General features: G+C 37.9%; 2 protein-coding genes across 3 annotated transcripts in view; one reads left to right on the plus strand and one right to left on the minus strand.

The window, feature by feature from the left end:
• The first annotated feature begins 689 nt into the window (after window positions 1-689).
• Window positions 690-8,135, plus strand: anapc7 (anaphase promoting complex subunit 7). The gene is made up of 11 exons (XM_055168878.2): window positions 690-905; window positions 1,134-1,323; window positions 1,441-1,560; window positions 4,150-4,261; window positions 4,355-4,508; window positions 4,584-4,726; window positions 4,800-4,917; window positions 4,998-5,194; window positions 6,540-6,764; window positions 6,847-6,997; window positions 7,206-8,135. Exons 1-11 carry the CDS (start codon window positions 805-807, stop codon window positions 7,393-7,395), a joined length of 1,701 nt encoding a protein of 566 aa, XP_055024853.1. The 5' UTR covers window positions 690-804; the 3' UTR covers window positions 7,396-8,135.
• Window positions 8,136-9,170: 1,035 nt separating this feature from the next.
• Window positions 9,171-26,261, minus strand: part of atp2a2a (ATPase sarcoplasmic/endoplasmic reticulum Ca2+ transporting 2a) — a 36,878-nt gene continuing 19,787 nt past the window's right edge. Inside the window, exons 7-22 of one of the 2 annotated variants that reach the window (XM_055167672.2) lie at window positions 24,251-24,331; window positions 24,082-24,167; window positions 23,292-23,756; window positions 21,079-21,167; window positions 20,459-20,561; window positions 19,895-20,026; window positions 19,627-19,746; window positions 18,071-18,289; window positions 17,439-17,774; window positions 16,379-16,599; window positions 15,048-15,250; window positions 14,886-14,971; window positions 14,681-14,814; window positions 14,488-14,605; window positions 13,800-13,920; window positions 9,171-9,750 (exon numbers count right to left, since the gene is read on the minus strand). In XM_055167672.2, the coding sequence (XP_055023647.2) occupies window positions 9,737-9,750; window positions 13,800-13,920; window positions 14,488-14,605; window positions 14,681-14,814; window positions 14,886-14,971; window positions 15,048-15,250; window positions 16,379-16,599; window positions 17,439-17,774; window positions 18,071-18,289; window positions 19,627-19,746; window positions 19,895-20,026; window positions 20,459-20,561; window positions 21,079-21,167; window positions 23,292-23,756; window positions 24,082-24,167; window positions 24,251-24,331 (2,528 nt within the window). In that variant the 3' untranslated portion in view covers window positions 9,171-9,736. Of the gene's footprint in view, window positions 9,751-11,065; window positions 13,921-14,487; window positions 14,606-14,680; window positions 14,815-14,885; window positions 14,972-15,047; window positions 15,251-16,378; window positions 16,600-17,438; window positions 17,775-18,070; window positions 18,290-19,626; window positions 19,747-19,894; window positions 20,027-20,458; window positions 20,562-21,078; window positions 21,168-23,291; window positions 23,757-24,081; window positions 24,168-24,250; window positions 24,332-26,261 lie in introns of those variants that run through there. The other variant, XM_055167671.2, reaches the window with a different exon arrangement.

A 26,261-nucleotide genomic window follows, 5' to 3' on the forward strand; every position in this document is an offset into this window, starting at 1 on the left:
TTATTAAAAGAGAACAAATGAAGATATGATGAAACGGGTTTTTTCCCCGTTTTTTATTATTATTTTATATATTTGTTTATATATGTATAGAAGAAAATTTTCCTGGAAGGCATTTTGTGAAACGTTTGTGAAAATCATAAAAAAGCTGGCGGTTGCAGGCAACTTTTAAAAAAAGATGTTAAATAGTTTACATTTTAAAAAGTTAATATTGCTAGTTTGAAAATGCAGACTATAGCTTCTTCAGAAGTAACTTATATATAGTTTTTTATTCAATGCTTTGAACAAGAAATACAAAAAGGCATTTATAACTAGGAGAATTACAAAAGAAGACTGAGATTACACTAAATTTACAATCTTATTCTGTACATATCAATTAGATAAAAGAAAAAAAACGAGAAAAAACGATATATAATACATCAAAAATAGACAATGTAGTAGGGGGTTTCACATTCCTAAATCAAAATCCTGTAATAAGGTAACTTGCTTATGACTTTTACAGAAATCACAACCATCGGCTAATATGCAAAAGTCAAATTAAAAAGACTATTCATTCTCCACATTTATATTATTTAACTATATTTTAGCATTTTATACATGTATGTATTTTACTATTTTCTTTACATTAAACGCCGTAGACTTCTCGTTTGACACACTTTATCCGACTTTTATTTTGTAAGCGCGTCATTTCCTGTTGTTTTAAAAACTCACAAGCTACTTGCTTCAGCACCGCTGCAACTTCCGCTTTATCTCAGTTCACCCGTAAACAGCTGTTTTAGCTTAAAGTTAAATAATAAACGAGCGAAGATGAATGTGATCGATCATGTGCGGGAGATGGCGGCGGCCGGGCTGCACTCTAATGTCCGGATCATCAGCAGTTTACTGCTTACCATGAGCACCAACAACCCGTGAGTCTTTAGCGAGCACTTCTTTTGGCGTTGCGCAGACTGATCGCTGTATTTTAAAGTGTACTTTAAACATATGCGTTGGTTTTACACGTGTAATAACACAGTGCAGTGGAATAGAAAGACACATACAAGGCACACAGTACAGACGTAAACAGTGCAGTGTGATGTTAAAGGTATGAGGATACTGTAGTGTTAGGTACTTAGACATGATGTGTTTATGTCCTCCAGTGAACTCTTCTCACCGGCTCAGAAGTATCAGCTGCTGGTGTATCATGCGGACTCAATCTTCCACGATAAAGAGTACAGGAACGCCGCCTGCAAATACAACATGGCTTTACAGCAGAAAAAAGTGCTCAGCAAAACCTCCAAAGTGCGGCCGTCCAGTACAGGTGGCACAACTTCTGCTCTGCAAGCACAGGTGAGCTCTGAAACCACATTTGCCAACATCTTTCTCTGTCTCTCTCTCTTTATGATGTTTGGATGCCTAGATATATGAAATTAATGCTCTTGACAAACATTGTGTTTATTATTCTAGAATTTGCCATCAGAGATTGAAGTGAAATATAAAATCGCAGAGTGTTACACTATTCTGAAGCTGGATAAAGATGCCATATCTGTGCTGGATGGCATCCCTTCTCGACAGAGAACACCAAAGGTAAAACCTGTCATTTTTACACCAAATTAAATTGCATTTGATTCTAACTGCGTCCCAAATGATATACTTTATGCTATGCACATACTTAAACTATCTGTGTGAACTTTTATAGCGTAATACTAGTGTCATCCCAAATGGACCACTTATTAATGATTTTTTTTTGTAACCGGTTTCCCAGACGAGGGCAAATGACGTCAAACATATATTACAATTCAAGTCAATTAAAATCAATTTGTACATTATTCTTTTATTAACAGTGTTATCTGTTTTGTCCAACATAACCTCAGTCACCTTCAGACTGAAGGAAAATTGTGACACTTTTTTTGAAAGTCGTTTTCCAGCTCCCTAGAGTTAAACATTTGATTTTAACCCTTTTGGAATCCATTCAGTTGATCTCCGGGTCTGGCAGTACCAATTTTGCATAGCTTAGCACAATCCATTGAATCTAAATAGACCATTAGCATCGCACTAAAAAAATAACCGATATTTTTCCTATTTAAAACTTGACTCTTTTGTAGTTACATCGTGCACTAAGACCGACAGAAAATTAAAAGTTGCGATTTTCTAGGCCTGTATGGATAGGAACTATACTCTCATTCTGGTGTAATAATCAAATACTTTTTTTCTGCCGTACCATGGCTGCAGGAGGCGCAATGATATTACGCACTGCCCGAAAATAGTCCCCTGCTATTGAAAGTTACTAAGGGGACTATTTTCGACTGCTGCATAATATCACTGCCTAGAAAATCGCAAATTTTAATTTTCTGTCAGTCTTAGTACACGATGTAACTACAGAAGAGTCCAGTTTTAAATAGGAAAAATATAGAAACTCTTTGGTTATTTTTGAGCACAATGCTAAATGGTCTAATCGAGTCAGTTAATTATGCTAAGCTATGCTAAAAGTCCTAGCGCCAGACCCAGAGATCAGCTGAATGGATTCTAAAACGGTAAAAATCAAATATTTAACTCAAGGGGAGCTGGAAAATTTGAATATTTTCAAAAAATAGTGGAGTGTCCTTTATAACATGGCATGGCGTCTTACACACAGAAGCCATTGGCATGTATGTACCACTACATTTAGTGGCACTTCCGATTTACAGTAGCTCGTCCAGTGGCACTTCTGGTTACCGGTGGCTCGTCCGCTGACAAAGGTCAGTAAAACACAGTGGCATATGCCACTGGAAACTGGAAGTGCCTCTAAATGTATTGGCACGTGCCAATGGCTTCTGTGTGTTAGATGCCGTGCCACTTAAAGGACAAGTTTGGTATTTTACACTTAAAGCCCTGTTTTCAGATTGTTTATGATGAAATAGAACGGTTTTGACTGAAGTTTGGACATGATGCTGGCCCGAGAGTTTTCGGGTGTTTGTTGTATCACCTCCCACCCCCACGGGGGCTGCGTAGGTGCACAGGAGCAATCCTTCCTAGAATGCATTAAACTTTCATTTACAAAGACATGAAACTCACCGAGTGGTCAGGGGTGTTCACTGATATGCTCACACAAAAATCGCTGCAAAAGATGCTTTCCAACAGGTTTTATCGTAGTTTTTGCCAACTCCATTGACTTGTATTAGATTTTCTGTGAGGTACGGTATTACTCCGCGCCGGGAACCTTGTTTGTTTATTGCCACCAACTGGGCTGGAGTGTCTATTATTCAAGCTCTCAACGGAAGAATATACGGGTGTGAGGCGTTTGGAAAAATAGATCCACAAGTTTACAACGAATGCTAAAACACCTGTTGGAAAGCATCTTATGCAGCGATTTTTGTGTGACACCCCTGACCACTCGGTGAGTTTCACGTCTTTGTAAATGAAAGTTTAATGCATTTTAGGAAGGATTGTTCCAGTGCACCTATGCAGCCATTGTAGAGGTGGAAGGTGATACAACAGAAACCGAAAATTCTCAGGCCAGCATCATATGTCCAAATTTCAGTCAAAAGCGTTCTTTTTCATCTTGAACGGTCTGAAAGCAGGGCTTTGGGTGTAGAATACCGAACTTGCCCTTTAACATGCCATGCCATGTTAAAGCCCTTCTTTGTATAGGACTTCATTCAGCGCTGCGCAGAGTGATCGGTATGTGTCATCAAAGTACCGCGACAGTGATTCGAGTGCAGTCTGCTCCTGAGGTTTTCAGATCGGTCTTGCGGTACTTTGATGTCACATTTTGATCTTGAAGTCGAATACACTGATTAAGTGCAAGAAGTGTCCAGCGTGTTGTGAGTTTTTCTATGAATTCTGTACATATACTATACTATACTATACTATACTATACTATTTAAAAAAGTGTCCAGCGTTACACACTTAGTTTGTTCAGTTGAATAAGTGCAACATCCGGGTACTTAAAGTGTGCTTTTCTTTTGAATTTCCTATGTGAACTCACTACTCACAATATTTATACTACAAAATGGCATAGAATAGTGCACAAAAATGCGATTTGGGATGCACATATCTTCCATATGCTATCAAAATGATAATCCAGACCCATACTCGGACCACTGGTTTATGTGATGTTTCCGTGTTGGGATCAACAAAAAAAAAAGTTTCATAAATAGCAAATTATGTTATTGGCTGTATCTGTTTCAATTTTAGATCAACATGATGTTGGCGAATCTTTACCGAAAGGCGGGTCAGGAGCGTTCAGCTGTTACAAGTTACAAGGAGGTTTTAAGACAGTGTCCGCTGGCTCTTGATGCTATAATTGGTTAGTAAGAATGCAGCACGTGTGTTTGTGTTTTTTGGCAGCTTGTACGTTCACAGTGAACGTTAAAATGTCCCTCTGTCTGATGTATCGCAGGCCTTCTGTCTCTGTCCGTGAAAGGGGCGGAGGTCGCCTCCATGACGATGGACGTGATTCAGAGCATCCCGAATCTTGACTGGCTATCTGTTTGGATTAAAGCGCACGCTTTTTTGCACGGAGGAGACAATCAGAGGGCAATCAACACTATTTGGTACAAATCTTTGCATGTATGGTAAATCCGGCGTGTTTAATTCCGTATGTATTAAATAAGTCATCTCCCCCGTAGCTCTTTGGAAAAGAAGACTCTGTTGAGGGATAATGTCGATTTGTTGGTCACACTGGCGGATGTGTACTTTCGAGCTGGAGACACCAAGAACTCCATCTTGAAATTTGAGCAGGCACAGATGCTCGACCCCTACCTGATCAAAGGTACGACAGGAAACGGTTCTCTTTAAGAATTAAGATCGATTCATTTGGTTAATTGTGCCATCTTATTGTGTAGGCATGGATGTGTATGGGTATCTTATGGCCAGGGAAGGTCACCTAGAAGATGTCGAAGTTCTAGGAGGACGGCTATTCAACATATCTGACCAGCATGCCGAACCCTGGGTCATTTCAGGGTGTGTCCGAGTTTCTCACATTGAATATTTGTGAAACGTTAACACAAACGCATTCATTTAAGCTCTCTCTCTTCCCTCAGATGTCATAGTTTCTACAGTAAGCGGTATTCTCGTGCCCTGTATCTGGGAGCTAAGGCCATTCAGCTGAACAGTAACAGCGTGCAGGCACTTCTCCTGAAGGGGGCAGCACTGCGTAACATGGGCCGAGTGCAAGAAGCTATCATACACTTCAGAGAAGCCATGCGATTGGCTCCCTGTCGTCTGGACTGCTACGAAGGCAAGAAACATTTCTGGGGTCGCTTTGGCTGCTTGCACTTAATTTCGTAAAAGGCGTACACTGCAATAAATTATTTTCAAGAAAAAAATTCTTGTTCTTGTTTTCAACTTAGTATTTTTGTCTTGTTTTCAGTAAAAATATTGAATTCTTAAATTAAGATGCTTTTTAATAAAGAGAAAAATGACCCAAGAAAGTAAGTCTAGTTTTTAGACCAAAAATATCAAATGTAAGTGATTTTGTGTATAAAACAAGCAAAAAAATCTGCCAATGGGGTAAGCAAATGTTTCTTTAATTTTTTTATTTAGTGTTTACACTGCAAAAAAAAACTATTTTCAAGAAAAAAAATCTTAGTATTTTTGTCTTGTTTTTTAGTAAAAATATCTAAAAATTCTTAACCTGTTAATTGGCGCTGTCCCGTAAATATTAATCTATCACGACAAACTATATATTGTTGGAAAGGTCTAAGAATGTAGTTTTCATATTTCAAAACCTTTTAGCAGTAATAATAATGCAGTAACTGTAATTTATTCATTTGTGACACAAGTATGCAGCAAACCTCAAAGCAAACCAGCACAAACCTCAGTTTTTTGACAATTTTATGTATTAAAAAGTATACTATATTGCATTATTATTTATTACAAATAAATGTAAACTGCTTTAAAAAAAAAATATTTTCACCTCCAGACACTTCCCTAAAAAACGTTGAAGTGTCTTCTTTAAAACCAAAAATTACCAAAATAGGCTTCTAGACAACAAAAAAAAAATGCCAGAGTTATATTAATTTAAAGGTGTATATCACCTTTTCACCAAACCCCCACTCAAAAAGGGCTGCGCCAGTTAAAGGGTTAAAGATGCTTTTTCTAACTGAGCAAAACGACCCAAAAATAAGTCTAGTTTGCTTAACCCATTGGCAGATTTTTTGTTGTTTTATGCACAAAATCACTTAAATTTTAAATATTTGGTCTAAAATTAAACTTATTTTCTGCTCCTCAAGAAAAAGCATCTTAATTTAAGAATTATTAGATATTTTTACTGAAAACAAGAGAAAAATACTAAGAATTTTTTTATTGAAAATAATTTTTTGCAGTGTAAGAAAAATGTTCAAGATTTTTTTGCTTACTCCATTGGCAGATTTTTTGCTTGTTTAATCTACAAAATCACTTAAATTTTATATTTTTGGTCTAAAAACTAGACGTATTTTCTTGGGTTGTTTTGCTCATCAAGAAAAAGCATCCCAATTCAAGAATTTCCAGATATTTTTACTGAAAACAAGACAAAAATACTAAGATTTTTTTTTCTTGAAAATAATTTTTTGCAGTGTAAAATATTCATTGCTCGTTTGCAGGTCTGATCGACTGCTACCTGGCTTCCAATGGCATTCGGGAGGCTATGGGAATGGCGAACAATATTTACAAGACGCTGGGAGCGAACGCCCAGACCCTTACCATCTTGGCCACAGTGTGCCTGGAAGATCCCGTGACGCAGGAGAAGGCAAAAACGCTGCTGGACAAAGCCCTCGCTCAACGACCCGACTACATCAAAGCGGTCGTGAAGAAAGCAGAGCTCCTCAGTATGTCAATCATTTAGTTATAGACCCAGCCAGCACAGTCTTTAGGGTTGTGACCATAAAGTCTTTTTTATTTGCTTTCCAGGTCGGGAACAGAAACATGAGGAAGGGATAACGCTTCTCCGGAACACATTAGCCAATCAGAGCGACTGTGTGCTGCACAGAATGCTGGGAGATTTTCTTGTCGCTGTTAATGACTATCAGGAGGCTATGGATCAGTACAGTATAGCACTAAGGTAACTTCATTCTGCTTATAATGCAACCAATCATATTGGACAGTTAAATCTAAAAAAAATGTATGTTACAAAGCTCCTGTGGTTGAGCATTGCGTTGGCAGTGGAAAAGGTCCCAGGGAACGCACAAACTGATAAAAATGTTTAAGTCGCTTTGGATAAACGTCTGCCAAATTCGTGCAATGCAGAGCTAATTGTTATTTTCTTGCAGCCTCGATCCAAACGATCAGAAGTCTCTGGAGGGCATGCAAAAGATGGAGAAGGAGGAGAGTCCCACAGACGCGACGGTCGAGCTGGACGGTGATGATATGGAGGGCAGCGGGGAGGAGGGAGATCTGGAGGGCAGTGACAGCGAAGCGGCACAATGGGCCGATCAGGAGCAGTGGTTTGGCATGCAGTGACCTTCATAGACTCTCTGTACTTCTGTCTGATTTGCAGGTCACTATATAGTAAAAATCACATCCACAATCATGTAGTTTTGTGTAAGGATTCTCATTACTGACCTCTGGTGGTGAGTTACGCACAGTGTCAGTTTAGAACTTGTGGATGGCACTATCATGGTGACTGTTCTTATCTTAAGCCCCAATTTTGGGGGGTTTCTTAATACACCGATTTTTCAGAGAAACTAATATAACAGAAATAAACAGGGTGAGACCAAACCACAAGAAATGGGCGATATTTGTTGGATTACATTTACAAATATTGTGCCCTTTATTGATTAAGAAGAACCCATGGTAGACAGGATTTGGCAACTCCTATATGTGCCAATGGATTTATAAATCTCAAACCTGTAGTTGTTGTGCATGTTTAAAAAGACTTTTGTTTCCACAAAAAAAAAATGTTAAAGCTAGAAAACTAATAACAGAAAACTTGTGGGCTTTAAAGAATTTGCCTAAGCAGGTGTATCTTATAAAACATGCCCTTCAAAATTAGACCGGAACAAATTGAAAGCCTATTGTTAGGACTATTATGATTTTTTTATGGCTGTCAAAATATTAATTGTGATTAATCGCATACAAAATAAAAGTTTGTGTTTGCATAATATATTTTGTGTATAAATAAAGACACAGATACATGTATAAATTTAAGATTTTATGTATTTATTTATAAACATTACACTGCAAAAAATGATTTTCAGGAAGGGGATTCTTGTTATTTTTGTCTTGTTTTCAGTAAAAATATCAAAAGTTTCTTGGGTTGAGATGCTTTTTCTTGATGAGCAAAACAGCCCAAGAGGGTAAGTCTAGTTTTTAGACCAAAAATATCAAATTTAAGTGATTTTGTGCATAAAACAAGCAAAAAAAAAATCTGCCAATGGGGTAACCAAAAAATCTTGAATATTTTTTTAAACACTAAATTCAAGAAAAATTAGCTTACCCCATTGGCAGATTTTTTTGCATGTTTTATGCACAATATCACTTAAATTTGATATTTTTGGTCTAAAAACTAGACTTATTTTCTTGGGTTGTTTTGCTCATCGGGAAGGGGCATCTTAATTTGAGAATTTTTGGATATTTTTCTGAAAACAAGACAAAAATACTACAATTATTTTTCTTGAAAATAATTTTTGCAGTGTATAAAAATATATTAAAATCTAAATAAATAAATAAATACATGTAAACATTTCTTAAATACATGCATGCATGTGAATTAATATATACAAAATAATATTATTTATTGTCCACAGACATATATTATGCAAAAACAAACTTTTATTGTGTATGCGATTAATCTTTTGACAGCACTATTTTTTTGTATTGTGACGCTGTTTATGACGATAAATGTCAATCTCTTACTCAATTGCTATTATCGTAACCTCACCATTAAGGTTTAAATTCAGTTTTGTTTACTGTAAATATTTTTTGGGAGGGGGATGTGCTTGCATGTCTTAAAATGTAAAGCCATCTGATGGCAATAGGCTTTTTTTTAATGATGCAAAATATTTTTGGTCGACCCACACCAGTTCTTCAGTATTTTTGGCTATAAAAGTGTGTAAATAATCCAATCGTATGAAACTAATACTAAGTGTCCTAAAGTACTTTTATTTTGGTGTTTGTTATATTTGACTGTTTCTATGTTTTTCAATGTTTTGTAATTAAAATCATGTCTGATGTTTGAAACTGTCTGATATTTTTCTAACACAAATAAAGACATGTATGTAAAGAAACAGCAAAACAACCATGTAATATTTTATTAACTACAAGTAATTGTAATAATTACAACACTGAATGGGCAGCGCTGCCTTCTGGGTGTCATGGCAACTGCTGTAAAGACTGTCTGTCTCTCTCAATGTCACACACACATTTCACACCTGAAACAAGTCTCTGCATTAAAACATATTGCACATCCCATGTGCAAATGACAATAACATGATTTTGGTTAATTTACACATAAAGGTGCCTTTAAAGATTGTCAGTAATGGCATTTGATGTTTTTCCAATAGAGTATTGCAGTTCTATACAAAATTTTACTATGTTGGGGACATGCACCATTAAAACTACTGTTGTTGGTGTTTTTTCAAACGTATTCAATTTCACGGGCATGACCTGGCCAAGCCAGACTGCCAGGTCCCAAAAAAAAGCATTTTTTCACTCCTAACGTTTGATAAACTAAACTAATGATATAATTAAGATGTAGCACAGTTGGCTGCAGGCCTAGCATGATGTTACGGACTGCGCAATCGCATGCACTAAAGTCCAGAAAACCTCACGGTTTCTGCAGGGAACACAGAGGCGGATTGGTTTAATCCACCTGAGCTGAGGAGAGAGAGAGAGAAATTGCAAAAATAAACACAGAGCTCAGAACCAAAATATTGATCAAATATAAATACAGAAATGTGCCATCATGCAAATGTGATACATACATTTCCTCTTTAGGACAGTTTAGCTGCTTGTGTGAGTTGTGACAGTTGCAAAACCGTGAGATGCATTAGTATATTCAGTGTCATGTGATACAAACAGGACAAAATTGTTAAGAGTCTAGGGTCACTTGATTTAAAAACTATAAGTACTGCTATTTACAGACCTAAAGAGAATAGTTAGCAACACTTTTGTACTAACTTAGGATAGTTTATCCCAGAATTCATCACAGCCTTTACTATTTGTGCTCAGTTCACATAGAATATACACTTACGTTACATTATATTAAAAAAATAATGTTAGTCACTATAATGTTCCCATATATACATCCAACAAAATAGCTGAAGGAAACATTTGCTTCAGATGCAAAACCTTATAAATTAACTTTTTTTTAAAGCAGGTTCTTATGTTTAGGTTCAGGGCAGTGGTTTTCAAACTTTATCGGCGTGCGCTCCCCCTTGTTTGCGGTGCATCCCTTCTTGGCCCCCTTAAAGAAAATTTATGACGTAAAACATTCTAACTAAAAATAAACAAAACATATTAAATGATGCAATGTAGTGCTCTTGGTTAGTAGCCTTATTTTTCTGAGGTTTAATTACAATGATTTTTTTTGATAATTAATGCATTTTATAAAATATTAAAACTGGGGCCCCGTTTCATAACCACTGCAGTAGAGTGCCGCAGGGATGAAGTATTTTTGTAGGCTAACCAGTTAGCTGACAAAAAAATTCTGGACAGAAATATATATTTTAAAAATATGCTTATTATAATTGAATATATTTTTGAATTTGGAAATATATTTAGTTTTAACCTTCATATAACAACAAATATTTCAACATGTATTTCAAGGGCAAGCAAAACAAGTCATAAACTTGTTAAACGCAGAACTTGTTTTTTGCGACAATCCAAAAATAAATGGGGAAAAAAATAATGGGCTTTTAGTGAGGGATATAATGGCTTTTTGTCCATATGGCAATATATATATATATATACACACACATATAATTTAAAATGTTTTTTCTTCCAATGCAACATGAACATATTTCATTGAATTGAAATATATGAATTGAAATATATAAATATATTTTGAATATTTAAAAAGTTTTAAAAACATATTTCAAAATACACAAAAAAATGACAAAAATATATTAGTGAAAAATATATTTTTGTAAACATTCCAAAATATATTTCAGCAAATATTGTGGCCATCCCCTTGTATATTTTGAAATATTTTTTCACAATTTTTTATTTTAAAGCATGAAAAAATATATTTAACTCTTCATATATTTCAATTCAAGAAAATATGAAGAGTTTCGTTGCAAAACGAGATAAATCAATTTTTTAACATTTTTGTCAAAACATGTTTATTATTATGTTATGTTATTATTTTGTTTTATGGTGCTACTTGGCTGTATTTTTTTAAGTTATGAAGGTTTAAATCAAAACAAACCAACTGCAGTTGCATTGATATTAATTGGAATGCACAACCAAAAACCGAGATTTCTGAACAATTAAAAAAATGGTGGTTATCTCGTTTTGCAACGAAACTCTTCATATATTCACCTCACATTTGTAAAAAAACTTATTTTAAATATATATTTTTTTGCCATATGGGCTCGGTTCCCTTACTAAATCTAAAAGTATATGGGAAAAAATTATGGGCTTTATCGCAAAAAATTAGCTCTTTGTTTAACAAAGTTTGACATGTTTTGTCCAACAAATTAATCTTCACAGATGAACACAACTTTTATAAATTTTAAAGTCAAATCAAATTTTTTTGAAGACTTTATTTTTCTAGTAAACACATTTATGCTTTAAAATTCATCAAATTGGTATTCATCCGTAAGGATTCATTTATTTGACTGAGTAAGTGCCATAAACTTTTGTTAAACACAGAGCTATTTTTTTGCGATAATAAACAAGTCTATGAAAAATGTATGGGATTTTTTTGGGAGGGAAACTTTCAGGTTAGCCAACAAAAATCTGTCATCCCTGCAGCATTCTATAAAGGTTATTAGTCACTTTAGTCATGTCATTGGTATTAAACAAATTTGACGGATTTTGCTGAAAAACTACATTTACACTTACGAATTTGCTTTTATCCAAAGCAACTTGTGCTTGTGCGACATCTTTCCAAAGCGACTACAGTGCATTACAAGGGACATATTTTTTCAGTGTGTGTGCTCCCTGGGTTCGAACCCACAACTTTTTGCTCTATCACTGAGCTATACAGGCGCACAAGTTCACGCAAACTTTTTTTTTGCAAAAACCATCCACTTCTTTGGACAAAATACTAAACAGTTGCAAAATCACTTATATCATTATATAATTTCGACAGAGGTTGCGTTTTGCATCTAAGCTCTTCATTTTCAATCTGAGCATTTTTCAGACACCTGAAACGCACGTTCATTCTTAAAGGAGAACACCACCTTTTTTCAACATTCCACCATGTTCCCACCTCAACCCAGACAAATCAACACATACCCATCCTTACTCAATGCGTGCACTCAATCTCCGCACAGCGCGTCGTGAATGTGCCAGCACCTAGCCTAGCCCCATTCATTCCTTAGGATCCAAACAGGGATGAATTTAGAAGCTAACACATTCACGACGCGCTGCACAAAGATTAAGTGCACGCATTGAAAAAAGATAGGCATGTATCAACCTGTCCAAGTTGAGGCAAGAACACGGCAAAATACCGAAAAATTGTGGTGTTTTCCTTTAAGCATAATTAAATAACCCAAGTGATAAAGTAGTACACTTCCCATAATGTACTCGATTTTCGCACACTAATTTTAAACTTAATATACAAAAAATTCTTCTTTAGTGTACTTATCTGTGCTAGTTTTAGACACCATGAACTAAAATGTGTTTAAATGTATTGAAAAAAAAAATGTATTTAGGTACCATGTGTATTACATACATATCCTTGTATGAAAAATGGGTTCAAGTTTAATAAAAAGTGTTAACTATGTTAACTAAATACATTTTTTAATACAGAGATAGTATGTTAAAAGCGCATTTTAGTTCATATTCATGGTGTCTCAAAACACACACATCTTAAGTAGTACTAAAGAAATTTTAGTATATTAAGTACAAAATTAGTGCGTTAAAATAAAAGTAGTAAACAAATCTACTTAAAGTCTTCTGTATACTACCGATGGCCAGATGTGTGTACTACTTTTTCACCTCATGTGGTAGATCCAGAAAAGTGATTCGGTACTGGGGAACTAGTGCATTTGGCTATTTTTCTCTTTCTTATCATCCAAAAAGGTCTGAAAAGAGGAACGCCGAAAGCAATCGACAGAACTGAGGTAGCCACAATCTACTTAAAGCAGAAAGGAAATCATTTTGTGTCAAGGACACAAGGAAATGAAAATATATTGTGATGTTACAGAAAACAAACGGAATGCACATTTATTTTTTTGGCCCAGCTGATTCTATAAACACTATAAAGAAATCTCATTTCAGAGCTTTGAGCCAAATATACTGCAACTAAAGCAATCGGATAAATAGTATTGCGTCTCGGCACTTTTTTAAACATCGAAAAAGGGGACCTGAGAAAAATATACACCTTTAATATGAAAACCAAAATTAATTAAAAAAATCTAATGATAAAAAAAACACTATTTTCTGACAGCAATATGCCATATATATAGATAAACATTGTGTATAAAAATTCAAACAAGGCTTGGTGTGCAAATATGAACATGGTTAACTCTTGTTCCTTGTTAATGTCGCTCCTCTGGTTATTTGGAGTCATGGTTAGCTTCACGGCAGGTCTCAGATCAGTCAAGACGATCAGAACAGGTTGGTTATGTTAGTGCCTGTGCTGTAAAGCCACACCACAACGGGACATGACAGAGCTACAAAAGGCCAGGAGATGCCCTCAGTGCATGCAGAGAGGGACCAGCCTCTCCTGTCGGGCTCCTGGTCCAAATCATTACCGGGCTCCAAGTAGTTCCTTGCCACGAATTTAAGCAGCTCGTCCAAGAGAATAACAGGCAGTGAGATCTTCAGCACCATTAACCACTGGGTCACATTCAGGGGGGTGATCTGAAAGATGACCTAGTAAAAGAGAAAAAAAGTTTGGAGGCTTGCATTTTATATTTTTGTGGTGTAATTTCCAAAGGCAATGATGTTTAGGGCTGTCACAATGATTAAATAATCGTCTCATCGCAGATCACCGCAATGATTGCACATCTCTCTAAAAAACACAAGGGGGAGCTGCAGCACCTGAATAAATAAGACATTATCAGATTACTTTTAAATATGTGCTATGTGTATTAATATTTACTGCCAGGTAAACCTTGCAAAATATTTAATTTAAATAATCACAACAATGTTTGAAAATTATTTCATAAACAAACAAAAATGTATGAGAATTAAATGTCAAAAACAATAAACAGACAATTAATTGTCATAATCGTCAAAGCACTAAAACAGGCAATTAATTGTCATAATTTATTAAACAATTAACCGTACGCCAAATTTCATAACCGTGACAGCCCTAATGATGTTCTATTCTTGTATCAAAATCTATTCTACATCAATTTGAGCTAAATTGAATGCTTAATGATCCATCGGGTTCACCCCCTCCCCAGCAACCAGATGAACGTGAATGGGTGGGCGTACCGGCAATGGCTCAACGTAGAGGATGAGGAAATGCAGAGACATGGAAAGACAGATGGCTCCCAGCAGCCAGATGTTTTCCCAGGGAGGCATGCGCACCAAAGACTGGTTCTCCGACAAACTGAAGAAATAAGAAGACGTGTTTCTACGGGCTTTTTTTCACGACTAAACCTGGGTGATGTTCCTGAAGTCTGACCTGTTTAGGGCATTACACATTTCGATGGTGACCAGCACGGACAGGGCCATGGTCATGGGGTATGGAGACTCGAACACGTGGCACTCCAGGTCCTGGAAGTCAGGATTATCAGGAGAACACTGCAAGAAATGACTCTGAAGGACAAAGAGATGCACAGTCAGAGTTTTCAGTTCAATTCAATTCAATTTCAAACAGAGACACTTACCAGCTGGTAAAGAGTGACCATTGGACCATCCTCAGCAATAATGAACCACCAGCCCGCGGCTCCTACGGTCGCAGCACCCACGTAACCTGAGTAACACGCGGTGGACGAAAGTTAATACAAGGATGCGGTTCGAGTGTTAGTAAAAAACCAAGCGTCACTCACAGCCGATGGCCAGATATCTGAAGAAGAGCCAGCCAGAGATGAGAGGCTCCTTGGCACTGCGAGGAGGTTTATTCATGATGTCCAGATCAGGGGGGTTGAAGCCCAGAGCAGTAGCAGGTAAACCGTCAGTGACCAGGTTGACCCACAGCAGCTGAACGGGGATGAGAGCCTCAGGGAAACCCAAAGCGGCAGTAAGGAAGATGCTAAGAAAGAAATGATCGTATACTTATAATTCAGGGTTCCCACACCTTAGTTAACTTCAAATTCAAGGACCTTTCAAGGACTTTCCAGGTCCAATACCCTCAAATTCAAGGATTAAATGTGGGGACCCATTTCAAATGAGAGCAAGGTTACATCGTGTTACCTTGATTCATTGTTACAGTTCCCTTTCGAGGGAACTCGCGCTGCATCACTGAGGTGACACTTTGGGGACGCCTCCAGGGTTAAGTGCATCTGAATGTGTATATCAATTCAACCAATGGTGAGGCTTAATGACAAAGACAGGGTGATGCGGGAGACAGGAAGTATATCGCTATCTGAAATATTGCCAAAGGCGGCGTTACAGGGACGCAGGAAGTATGGCAAGGGAGACACAGCGTCTCAATCCCTTCTCAGAGAACAAGAGTTACATACATAACCCGAGACGTTTTCATGTGTCAAACACAACTATGCAAAAAAGCATTTTGGTATGAATCAACATTCGCAAACAGAAGAAATAAGCATTTAAAGGGAACAATTTAGCATGTGTGCTTAAAAAGTCTAGAGTTTTTATGATATTATTCTACACTTGCATAAAATAAGCACTTTCAATGACCTGTATCTATGTATGTATATTTTCAAAAACTTCCCATGGCCTTGAATTTTTCCCCCAAATTCACAAAATTTCAAGGATTTCAAGGACCCGTGGGAACCCTGATAACTGAGTTTCAATTATATGACAAATAGATGGCAGGTACCAGTAAAGGTACAGTAAATACCATCATACCTACGATCTAGGGCAGCACGATACTAAAGAAAATGTGATGTGGGGTATGTTGCAAACCGGTGCGGTATTCGATGTGCGATATGGTAATGCTTTACGTTTGCTGCAAAACAAATGCAAAGTGTCAAAAAAAGCAGTTGAGCTTGTGACAGAGTATTTCTGGACCAAACTCATGCCAAGTTTTGGAAAGTTTTTATCAAACATGGGTACTCTTACGTATCAGTGACCCCATATTCCTTTTATGGGCACTTCCCCCGGAAAAGCACGCCCACGTGCCAATCAGAGTGAGAGCGAGAACGCACTATACAATACTACACAATTATTTTGTAAAGCTGAAAGATGGACTGACCAGACGACCTCTCCTACATTGGAGGAGATGAGGTAGCGGATGAACTGCTTCATGTTGTTGTAAATAGCTCTGCCTTCCTCAACAGCAGCCACGATGGTTGAAAAGTTGTCATCGGCGAGGACCATTTCCGAGGCTGTCTTGGCCACGGCAGTGCCAGAGCCCATGGCGATGCCAATCTCCGCCTTTTTTAGGGCGGGGGCATCGTTCACCCCATCTCCTGTCTGCAAAGACAAACAAGTTTATTGACATTAAAATTGATGTTAAAAAATTAGTTAACTTCAAATTCAAGGACTTTCCAGGTTCAATACTCTCAAATTCAAGGACTAAATGTGGGGACACATTTCAAGTGATACAAGGTTACATCGTGTTACCTTTTAAGATACATTGTTACAGTTCCCTTTTGAGGGAACTCGTGCTGTGTCACTGCGGTGACACTTTTGGGATGCCTCCAGGGGTAAGTGTGTCTGAATCTGTATATCAAATTCAACTAATAGTAAGGCTTAACGACAGAGACAAAGTGACGTGGGAGCCAGGAAGTATATCACTATTTGAAATATTGCCAAACACGGCGTAACAGGGACGCAGGAAGTATGGCAAGGGAGACGCAGCGTCTCGTTCCCTTCTCAGGGAACAACAGTTACATACGTAACCCGAGACGTTTTCATGTGTCAAACACAACTATGCAAAAAAGCATTTTGGTATGAATCAACATTCACATACAGAAGATATAAGCATTTAAAGTGAACAGTTTAGCACGTGTGCTTAAAAAGTCTAGAATTTTATGATATTATCCTACACTACACAGGGAATAATATGGATTTTTTTTCCAGAAAACTTCTTGCAGCACTTTCAATGACCTGTATCTATGTATGTATATGTTCAAAATCTTCCCAGGGCCTTGAATTTTTTCCCCAAATTCACAAACTTTCAAGGACCCATGGGAACCCTGCCATTCCAATATCATGCATGTGATGGACACTTTTATCCAAAGCAGTTTAAAGTGCATTTCAAACATTACACTTCATCAGTATGTGTGTTCCTTGGGAATCAGATCACCTACCATGGCGGTGATTTCGTCAAAGCCCTGCAGGAACTCGACGATCTTGGACTTGTGCGAAGGTTCCACTCGTGCAAAGCAGCGGGCACTCATGACAGCCTCTTGCTGGGCGTGGGGTGAAAGGTCGTCAAATTCACGGCCCGTAAAGGCCATGCGATCGACGTCGTCGTCCTCGGAGAAGATGCCGATGCGTCTGCAGATGGCCACGGCCGTACCCTTGTTATCACCTGTGATCATTATGACCCGGATACCTGCGTGGCGGCAGAGCTTGATGGAAGCGGCAACCTCGGTGCGAGGAGGATCCAGCATCCCAACGCAGCCCACAAAGGTCAGATCAGACTGTTTGAGAGGAGAGTTAGTAGATGACCATTAAACTTTTAGCAAATATGACTATTTCTGGTGTTCAAGCTATTAAACACAGTACCTGGATAGATAGAGACACATTTGAAAGATGCTTTATTCAAAGTTAATTGAAGCTATACATTTTAGCAGTATGTGTGTTCCCTGGGATATATATTTTAGTATAAAGCTATATATTTTATTACATAACTTGAGTATTAACCTCTCTGCAGGAGTATATATTTATCTAGCTGAGTTAATGCATGCCCTAAATCATCCAGTTGTCCAACAGTCACCTCATAGTCTGCAAAGCGTGCCGTTTCAGACAGAACCATCTCTTCTTTCTTAAGCGGGTTATCACGGGTGGCCAGCGCCAGACATCGGAGGGTGTCCCGTCCGGTGCCGTACTCTTTGATCACAGACATGATCTTTTCCTTAATGCCCTGAGACAGAGGAACCCTGGAGCCCCCGACACGCACATACGTGCACCTATCGATCACTCCCTCCGGTGCTCCCTGAGATAAACATGGTAGTTTAGGAAGTTTGTCAACACACTTGTCAGTGCACAAACTCAATACATCATAAATCAGTGCCGATTCAAACCATTTTGAGTTTACAAAAATTGTATTCATGTTCAGCTTAGCATAATCCATTGAATCTGATTAGATCGTTAGCATTGTCCTACAAAATAACCAAGGAGTTTCAATATTTTTCCTATTTAAAACTTGACTCTTCTGTAGTTACATCGTGTACTAAGGCTGACAGAAAATTAAAGTTTGTGATTTTCTAGGCAGATATGGCTAGGAACTATACTCTCATTCTGGCGTAATAATCAAGGACTTTGCTGCCGTAACATGGCTACAGAAGGCGCAATGATATTACGCAGTGCCTGAAAATAGTCCCCTGCTATTGAAAGTTACTATAGGGGCCTCCTGGACCTAAATAGTCATGTTTTAAAGGGGCCATGGCATGAAAATCTGACTTTTCCCATGGCATGTTTAAGTGCTATGATTGGGTCCCCAGTGCTTCTATCAACCTAGAAAATGTGAAAAAGATCAACCCAGTAACTTAGTTTTGGTAAACCAATCTCTAAAAGCACATGAAAAAATAGGTAGTTGAAATTTGGCTTTCCTTATGATGTCATAAGGAGCTCTTATTATAATAATACAACCCCTTAAACCAACCACAGCACTGGCATTTAGTGCAGAGAGAAAATAATTCACAGAACAATTGAGTTTCAATTTCAACAAACCACCATCATTGTGATCAGTGTTTGCACTTGATCTGCTCATGTGCATTTTAAAGGACACACCCAAAATGACCCATTTTTGCACACACCTACAAAGTGGCAATTTTAACATGTTATAATAAATTATTTATATGGTATTTTTAGCTAAAACTTCACATATGTGCTCTGGGGACACCAAAGATTTATTTGACATCTTAAAAAAGTCCTGTGACATGGGCCCTTTAAATAGGAAAAATATCGAAAATCTTTGGTTATTTTTTAGCGCGATGCTAAATGTTCTAATCAGATTCAGTGGATTATGCTAAGCTATGCTAAAAGTGTTACCGCCAGACCCGGAGATCAGCTGAATGGATTCCAAAACGGTAAAAATCTAATATTTAACTCTAGGGGAGCTGGAAAATGAGTGTAGTGTCCCGTTAAGATCCTGTGGAAACCTTGTTTATGATCAATAATCAAAATGATTAAGGTGGTAAAATGCATAAATCATTTTTATCTTTGGTTTTAAGACTTCATTTTTATATAACTGTGATACTGTTTTGGGCTGCCACTTGTGTAATATGGGTCCCAAATCAAAACCGTTTAGGAGACGAAAAGATGAAGCACCTTGACAAACATCTTAGCAGAGCTGGATTTGGATTTGCTTGGTGTGCAGAACACAGACATGGACTTTCTGTCTCTGGAGAACTCCAGTGTGAACTCTTTCTGCATCAGCTGTTTGATCACCTACACACACACACACACAGACACACACACACACACACACACACACACACACACACACACACACACACACACACACACATATGCACATTAGGTTTTGACATCATTGTTATGCTCGCATCATTTAAATAATTATAGTTTTTATATTTACAGCGTTGCAGGCGTTTGCTCTATCGATCTTCGACAGGCTTTTGACGTCAGTGTCAAACACGTTCATCTTTTCTACCAGGCAGGTGAGGGCCGTCTCTGTTGCTTCTCCAACCTTCTCATAAACACCTTTAGACTGAAAAAAACATCACGTATCAACATTTCATACAATGCTACATACAAACATGATATTAGGCAATTATTAAGCACTTTGTGTTAAACACTGTTGTCATAATAAACTGACTATATTGGTCTCAATCTAATGATTAGATTAGGAGCATCAAAGTTTGATTTCAATCTTTGACATTTAATATTAAAGATATCAATGTTATATTTCACTAAATGTTCTTTACATTATGCAGGATGATTTAAGTAAAAAACAAACAAACAAAGGCTTTAGAAGGGTTTTCACAGGAAGAGTCACAAATACTTTGCAAAAAATGTGATATGCCTGCCTGAAAAAGACCCTTATGACTTTTAAAAACTTTTTAAAACAACTTTTTAAAAGTTAAAATATAAAATTTTGCTCATTAAACAATCCCTGCACACACACAAACATCAAACAAACCTCATTAAAATCCAGTGAGGAATCATTGCACAATGCACAGATGGTTGCCAACTCCACCAGTCCATCATACTGAGAGCTCTTCACTAAACGGTTATCAAGAAACCTGCACAACCAAATAACAATGTGAAATATAAAGTCAACCCACTTTATTACACGACTTGGAATGCTTGATTCTGATTGGCCATTTGCAGGTTTTACATTTCAAGATAACAACCACTCAAAACTAATAAAACAATAATTAAATATAAATATGTTTTTTATAACATATATGAAATTATATTTTCAAATGATTAAACCAAATAGTGTGTTCATGACATATATAATGTCTTATCTTAAAACCGAAAATAAACAGATTTTCCTTGCAGAATGCCTGTATTCGTTAGAAATAAGCAAATCAAATATTTCAAATAAATATTTAATAAGTAATGTACAGATAGCTGATTGTAATGGCAAAATAAACTCATTCAGTGTGATACAAAACTCCTGATCACACCGCCGCTGCTTATTTCTGCGATAACAACCGGCTGCCTATACGTTATCCCTTACATAACAGCTAACAAAGGGGATTTAATAGACACACAAGGCATCATTTTGGGGAATAGTCATATACATCTACTCACACGTCTCCTTCAGGGGCATAGGTGGAGCCGGAGATGGTGAACTCTTTCAGCGAGCAGTTTTCTCCATCTGCCTTATCCAAGATGAACATCTGAATGATAGATAGAAGTTATCATTTCTTTAGTTAGAGTGACATCATAAATCTTTAAAGTTTCAGAAGACCAGAACTACAGTGCGCTAGTTATGTATTCATTATGCTTGCTTGTATAGTGCTCACTGTCATACTATTATTTACAGAAACTCATTGTGTCCTACAAAAGAATAAAAATCACATGGGTTTGAAATGACATAAGGGAAAGAAAATAACAAAATAAATTGTATGTGTCAATGCATTTTTGTCCAGCAGTTTGTCTGACAGAAGGTGGCAGCACAGAAAAGTCTTAATTACAGATGATGATTTGTTTGCGGTGCTGTAATTTGGTTTAGAAAACCGAAATTGGCAGGGGAGCGAATGGAAAGAAGTCTAAAAAACTGAGATTGTTTCTGCACAGATAAAGATACAGATAAAGCGTTCTTAAAGGGACACTCCACTTTTTTTGAAAATAGGCTCCCCTAGAGTTAAACATTTGATTTTACCATCTTGGAATCCATTCAGCCGATCTCCGGGTCTGGCGGTACCACTGTTAGCATAGCTTAGCACAATCCATTGAATCTGATTAGACCATTAGCATTGCGTTAAAAAATATCCAAAGAGTTTTGATGTACTAAGGCTGACAGAAAATTAAAAGTTGCAATTGAAAGTTACCAAGGGGACTATTTTCGGGCGCTGCGGCAGCCATGGTATGGCAGCAAAGTCCTTGATTATTACGCCAGAATGAAAGTATAGTAACTAGCCATATCAGCCTAGAAAATCACAAGTTTTAATTTTCTGTCGTTCTTAGTACACAATGTAACTACAGAAGAGAGTCAAGTTTTAAATAGGAAAAATATAAAAACTCTTTGGTTATTTTTTAGCGCGATGCTAATGGTCTAATCAGATTCAATGGATTATCCTAAGCTATGCTAAAAGTGGTACTGCCAGACCCAGAGATCAGCTGAATGTATTCAAAAATGGTAAAAATCAAATGTTTAACTCTAGGGCAGCTGGAAAATGAGCATATTTTCAATAAAAGTGGAGTGGCCCTTTAAACTCCCCCCCAAAGGTGAAAGTACCACCACAAAAATAAAAATCACAAATCAGTCATCTAAAGGTCTTCTCAGGTCCAAAGGAATGTACCCGACCTGAAATGACCCGAATCACTTTTAACCCGAAACCGAGTTGATAAATATAATTTTTTTCAAGAAAGACCTGACCCTAGCAAACCAGAGAAAATTACTATAGACCCGAGTCCGACAAGACCCAGTGTACATTTTTTTTTTTCCCCGACCGACTGGACCCGAATGTAAACGACACTGACGTGTGAGCAGCCCTGCACGCACCAGTCAGAAAAAAACCCTGGTGGCCTCGCAACCAATTTGGAGCGCTGCTCCATTCATTTTTATATGTTGTCTGACGACGACACTAAGGTAACCGCTAAAATGTGCATTCAAAATTGATTGACAGGTCTGGCTCAATCAAAATTAACTTAAACTTTACGCCAGCCACATGATGTCGCAAGCGCTCTTGGCAAACAGAGGAGGGGTTGGAAAAGGACTTGATGCACACACGCGAGATAGGTCAGGCTTACTCTGGGCCATTTGGCAAAAACACATTCATTTTAAATTATCCAAGACCTAGTGCCGCATATTATTATACCCAACCCGTGTCCGAGGCACACGTCAAACTTTTAGACCCAAACCCCACTGGTTTTCGGACCTAAGTGGTCTTCTTGAAGACCTCTACAGTCATCCTTTACAGTGCACTTTCCTGTATTTCTGTGGAGCGAGCAGTTCAGCCCTATGAAAGAGATTTCTATCGGCACAGGAAGTTGCACCAAAACACTGAATGTTCAGAATAAACAGATCAGATCAGCTACTGCTGTGCGAGACTTTGATCTGCATTGAACTAAAAGCGATGCCTTCAGCAGCTTGTTGGTTTACACTGATCGCAAAACTTTTGGTCACATGATCTAATCAGAATATATTTCATGTTTAAAATGTAGTTATTATTTTGAACCTATACGAGTGTTTCTTGATACTACAGATACAAATCATGCAATCATGCAAGTTTTTTCCTTTTATGAGGTCTTGAGCACTTGACCATTTACACAAAGCCTACAGCGAGTTGCACGCTCACCCTGCAGACGGACATCTGGTTGGTGGTGAGGGTGCCAGTTTTGTCCGAGCAAATGACGGAAGTGCAACCCAGAGTTTCCACAGAGGGCAGCGAGCGGACGATAGCGTTCTTCTTTGCCATTCGGCGGGTGCCGAGAGCCAGGCAGGTGGTAATGACAGCGGGAAGACCCTCGGGTATGGCGGCCACAGCCAGAGCGACGGCGATCTTGAAGTAGTAGACTGCTCCGCGGATCCACGAGCCACCGTGGACGGGATCGTTGAAGTGGCCGATGTTGATGATCCACACGGCGATGCAGATGAGAGAGATGACTTTGGAAAGCTGCTCGCCGAACTCGTCCAACTTCTGCTGCAGGGGAGTCCTCTCCTGCTCGGTGGAGGCCATTTCGTCACGGATCTTACCGATCTCTGTGTGCACGCCCGTGGCCACCACCACGCCCACTGCTTTGCCCGCGGCAATGTTGGTACCCTGAAACGCAGAAATTTAATGTCAGGAAAAATGTAAACAAAATTTTTGTAGAAATCAAAAAAGATTTTTGGCAAGTATGAGACCATTCAAGGGAGCATTAAAGCTGCTTTTAATTGTCTGTAAACTGTGCGTGTTTAAGAAGCTTGTGAAGTTTCTCTACTTAAGTTAAACACTTTTATGTCCATTTTATCCAATGCATTGTGAATCACCAGACAGACATTTTGGAACGAACAACACATGAAATCTAGCATGTGTAGCTAAAAGCGGCAGCGTTCATCTACCTGCAAAATCATCATTAAATTTGTGACACGAAACAATTTCTCACCGAGAACAGCATGTTCTTCTTGTCCTGATTGACAGCGCGGGGGTCCGGCACGGGGTCCGTGTGTTTAATGACGGACACAGACTCACCTGCAGAATGAGCGGAAGATAAACTAAAGTGAACCAAAACCAATGACATTCAAAATACAAATATAAACAGACAGATTGGTTACCTGTGAGGATGGACTGATCTACTCTCAATGTGGTGGACTTAATAGCAGAGAGGCGGATGTCTGCAGGCACCTTGTCACCCACTAGACAAACATAAAGTAAAAGAGAAACAACAAATGATTTGTTAAATCCTTACACAACACAATGACAAGCAAGCAGATGGCTGTCCCAATGCACACAACATAAAGGTCCTGTATGTAAATGACAGAATATAATTTCTGGGTGGAGTAGCAAAACAAATACACGGGACATCAATAAACAAGCCCTGAAATGATCCTCTTTTTAGTGCATAATAATATAATGCATGCACACTCACATTCATTCTGGGGACAAAATGTCACTTGCAAATGTTAGCTTGTAACAGTGCAGCATGGGAAAAACAGACGATTAAAGAGCACCTATTACATTGTTAAAACAACATTATTTTGCGTATTTGTTTGCTTGGTTTATGGTTCAAAAAACATAATATTTTCCAGATACTGTACATTATTGTTGCTCCATTAATCCTGGTCTTCCTGAAATGCACTAATTTTTTTACAAAGCTCATAGTTATAAAAAGCGGTGTGTCCCCTGATTAGCCAGACGTTGTGATTGGCCTAAAAGGGATACCTGCTTTTTTGAAAATATTCTCATTTTCCAGTTCCCCTAGAATTAAATATTTGATTTTTACCGTTTTGGAATCCATTCAGCTGATCTCCGGGTCTGGTGGTACCACTTTTAGCATAGCTTAGCATAATCCATTTAATCTGATTAGACCATTAGCATCACGCTCAAAATAATGAGAGTTTTGATATTTTTCCTATTTAAAAGTTGACTCTTCTGTAGTTACATTGTGTACTAAGACAGATGGAAAATTGAAAGTTGTGACTTTCTAGGCAGATATGGCTAGGAACTATACTCTCAATCTGGTGTAATAATCAAGGACTTTGCTGCTGTAACATGGCTACAGGAGGCACAATGATACTACGCAGTGCCCAAAAATAGTCCCCTGCTATTGAAAGTTACTAAGGGGACTATTTTCGGGCACTGTGTAATATCATTACGTAATAATACAAGTTAAAGCAAAGATATTGGATTTAATAAGCTCGAGCACTGTTATTACTATGAAAACGGGACAATGCAACGCTAAATATGGCGACCCTGGCTACCAGAAGTCCCTCTTTCCAATTAAAAGAACCAATAATCAATCAATAAAGACCCATGATTCTCTGGGGAAGGGTTCTGTATAGAGTCGGGTGAGGCTTGACTTCGAAAAAGGTGTTTTTAGTGCAATCAAAGGGTATGGTACGGTTGATGTCAGGTTTAAAGGTGCAGTGTGTAAACTTTAGCAGTATCTAGTGGTGAGGTTGCGAATTGCAACCAATGGCTCAGTTCACTGCTCACCCCTCGCTTTTGAAACGCATAGAGAAGCTATGGTAACCACCACCGGACAAACATGTCATCTAAGACAACTTAGTAAAAAAAGTTTGTCCGTTAAGAGCTTCTGTAGAAACATGGTGGCACAAAATGGCGACTCCCATGTAAGGGGATCCTCGGTATGTAGATAAAAACGTCTAATTGTTAGGTAATAAAAACATAACGGTTCATTATGAAAGGTCTTTATACACCCCTGATAATATAGTTTTGTATGATATTTTACATTTCTGTCAAGAGATCCTTCTAAAAAATTACACACTGCACCTTTAATTGTTGGTCAGAATAGTGTGGTTTAATTATGATTTTAGCAAACGATTTTACAGATATCTGTTTTTTCCCATTCAAGTACACCAAAAAAGATACGAGGGGCGGTCCCTTTTTGAAAAGTACATTTTTGTACCTAAAAGATGCATCTTGGTACCTTAGAGGTACATACTGGTTCCTCAAAGGTACATATCTGTACCAAAATGGAACATATTAGGACCATTTCAAGGTACCATCCCAGACAACTTTTGTTAACTATCATAACTAAAATAACTGTCCAGAAGCGTTGTAAACATGGCCACCTAACGGTGCGACTTCCCTAAAGAGATTTTG

This window comes from Misgurnus anguillicaudatus, chromosome 5 (genome assembly GCF_027580225.2).
Source record: "Misgurnus anguillicaudatus chromosome 5, ASM2758022v2, whole genome shotgun sequence".
NCBI lineage: Eukaryota > Metazoa > Chordata > Actinopteri > Cypriniformes > Cobitidae > Misgurnus > Misgurnus anguillicaudatus.

Coding starts and splice junctions, on each gene's coding strand:
- anapc7 (XM_055168878.2), top strand. CDS start 805: ATGAATGTGATCGATCATGTGCGGGAGATGGCGGCGGCCGGGCTGCAC. Junction 906..1,133: donor ACCATGAGCACCAACAACCC/GTGAGTCTTTAG, acceptor TATGTCCTCCAG/TGAACTCTTCTCACCGGCTC. Junction 4,509..4,583: donor AGGGCAATCAACACTATTTG/GTACAAATCTTT, acceptor TCTCCCCCGTAG/CTCTTTGGAAAAGAAGACTC.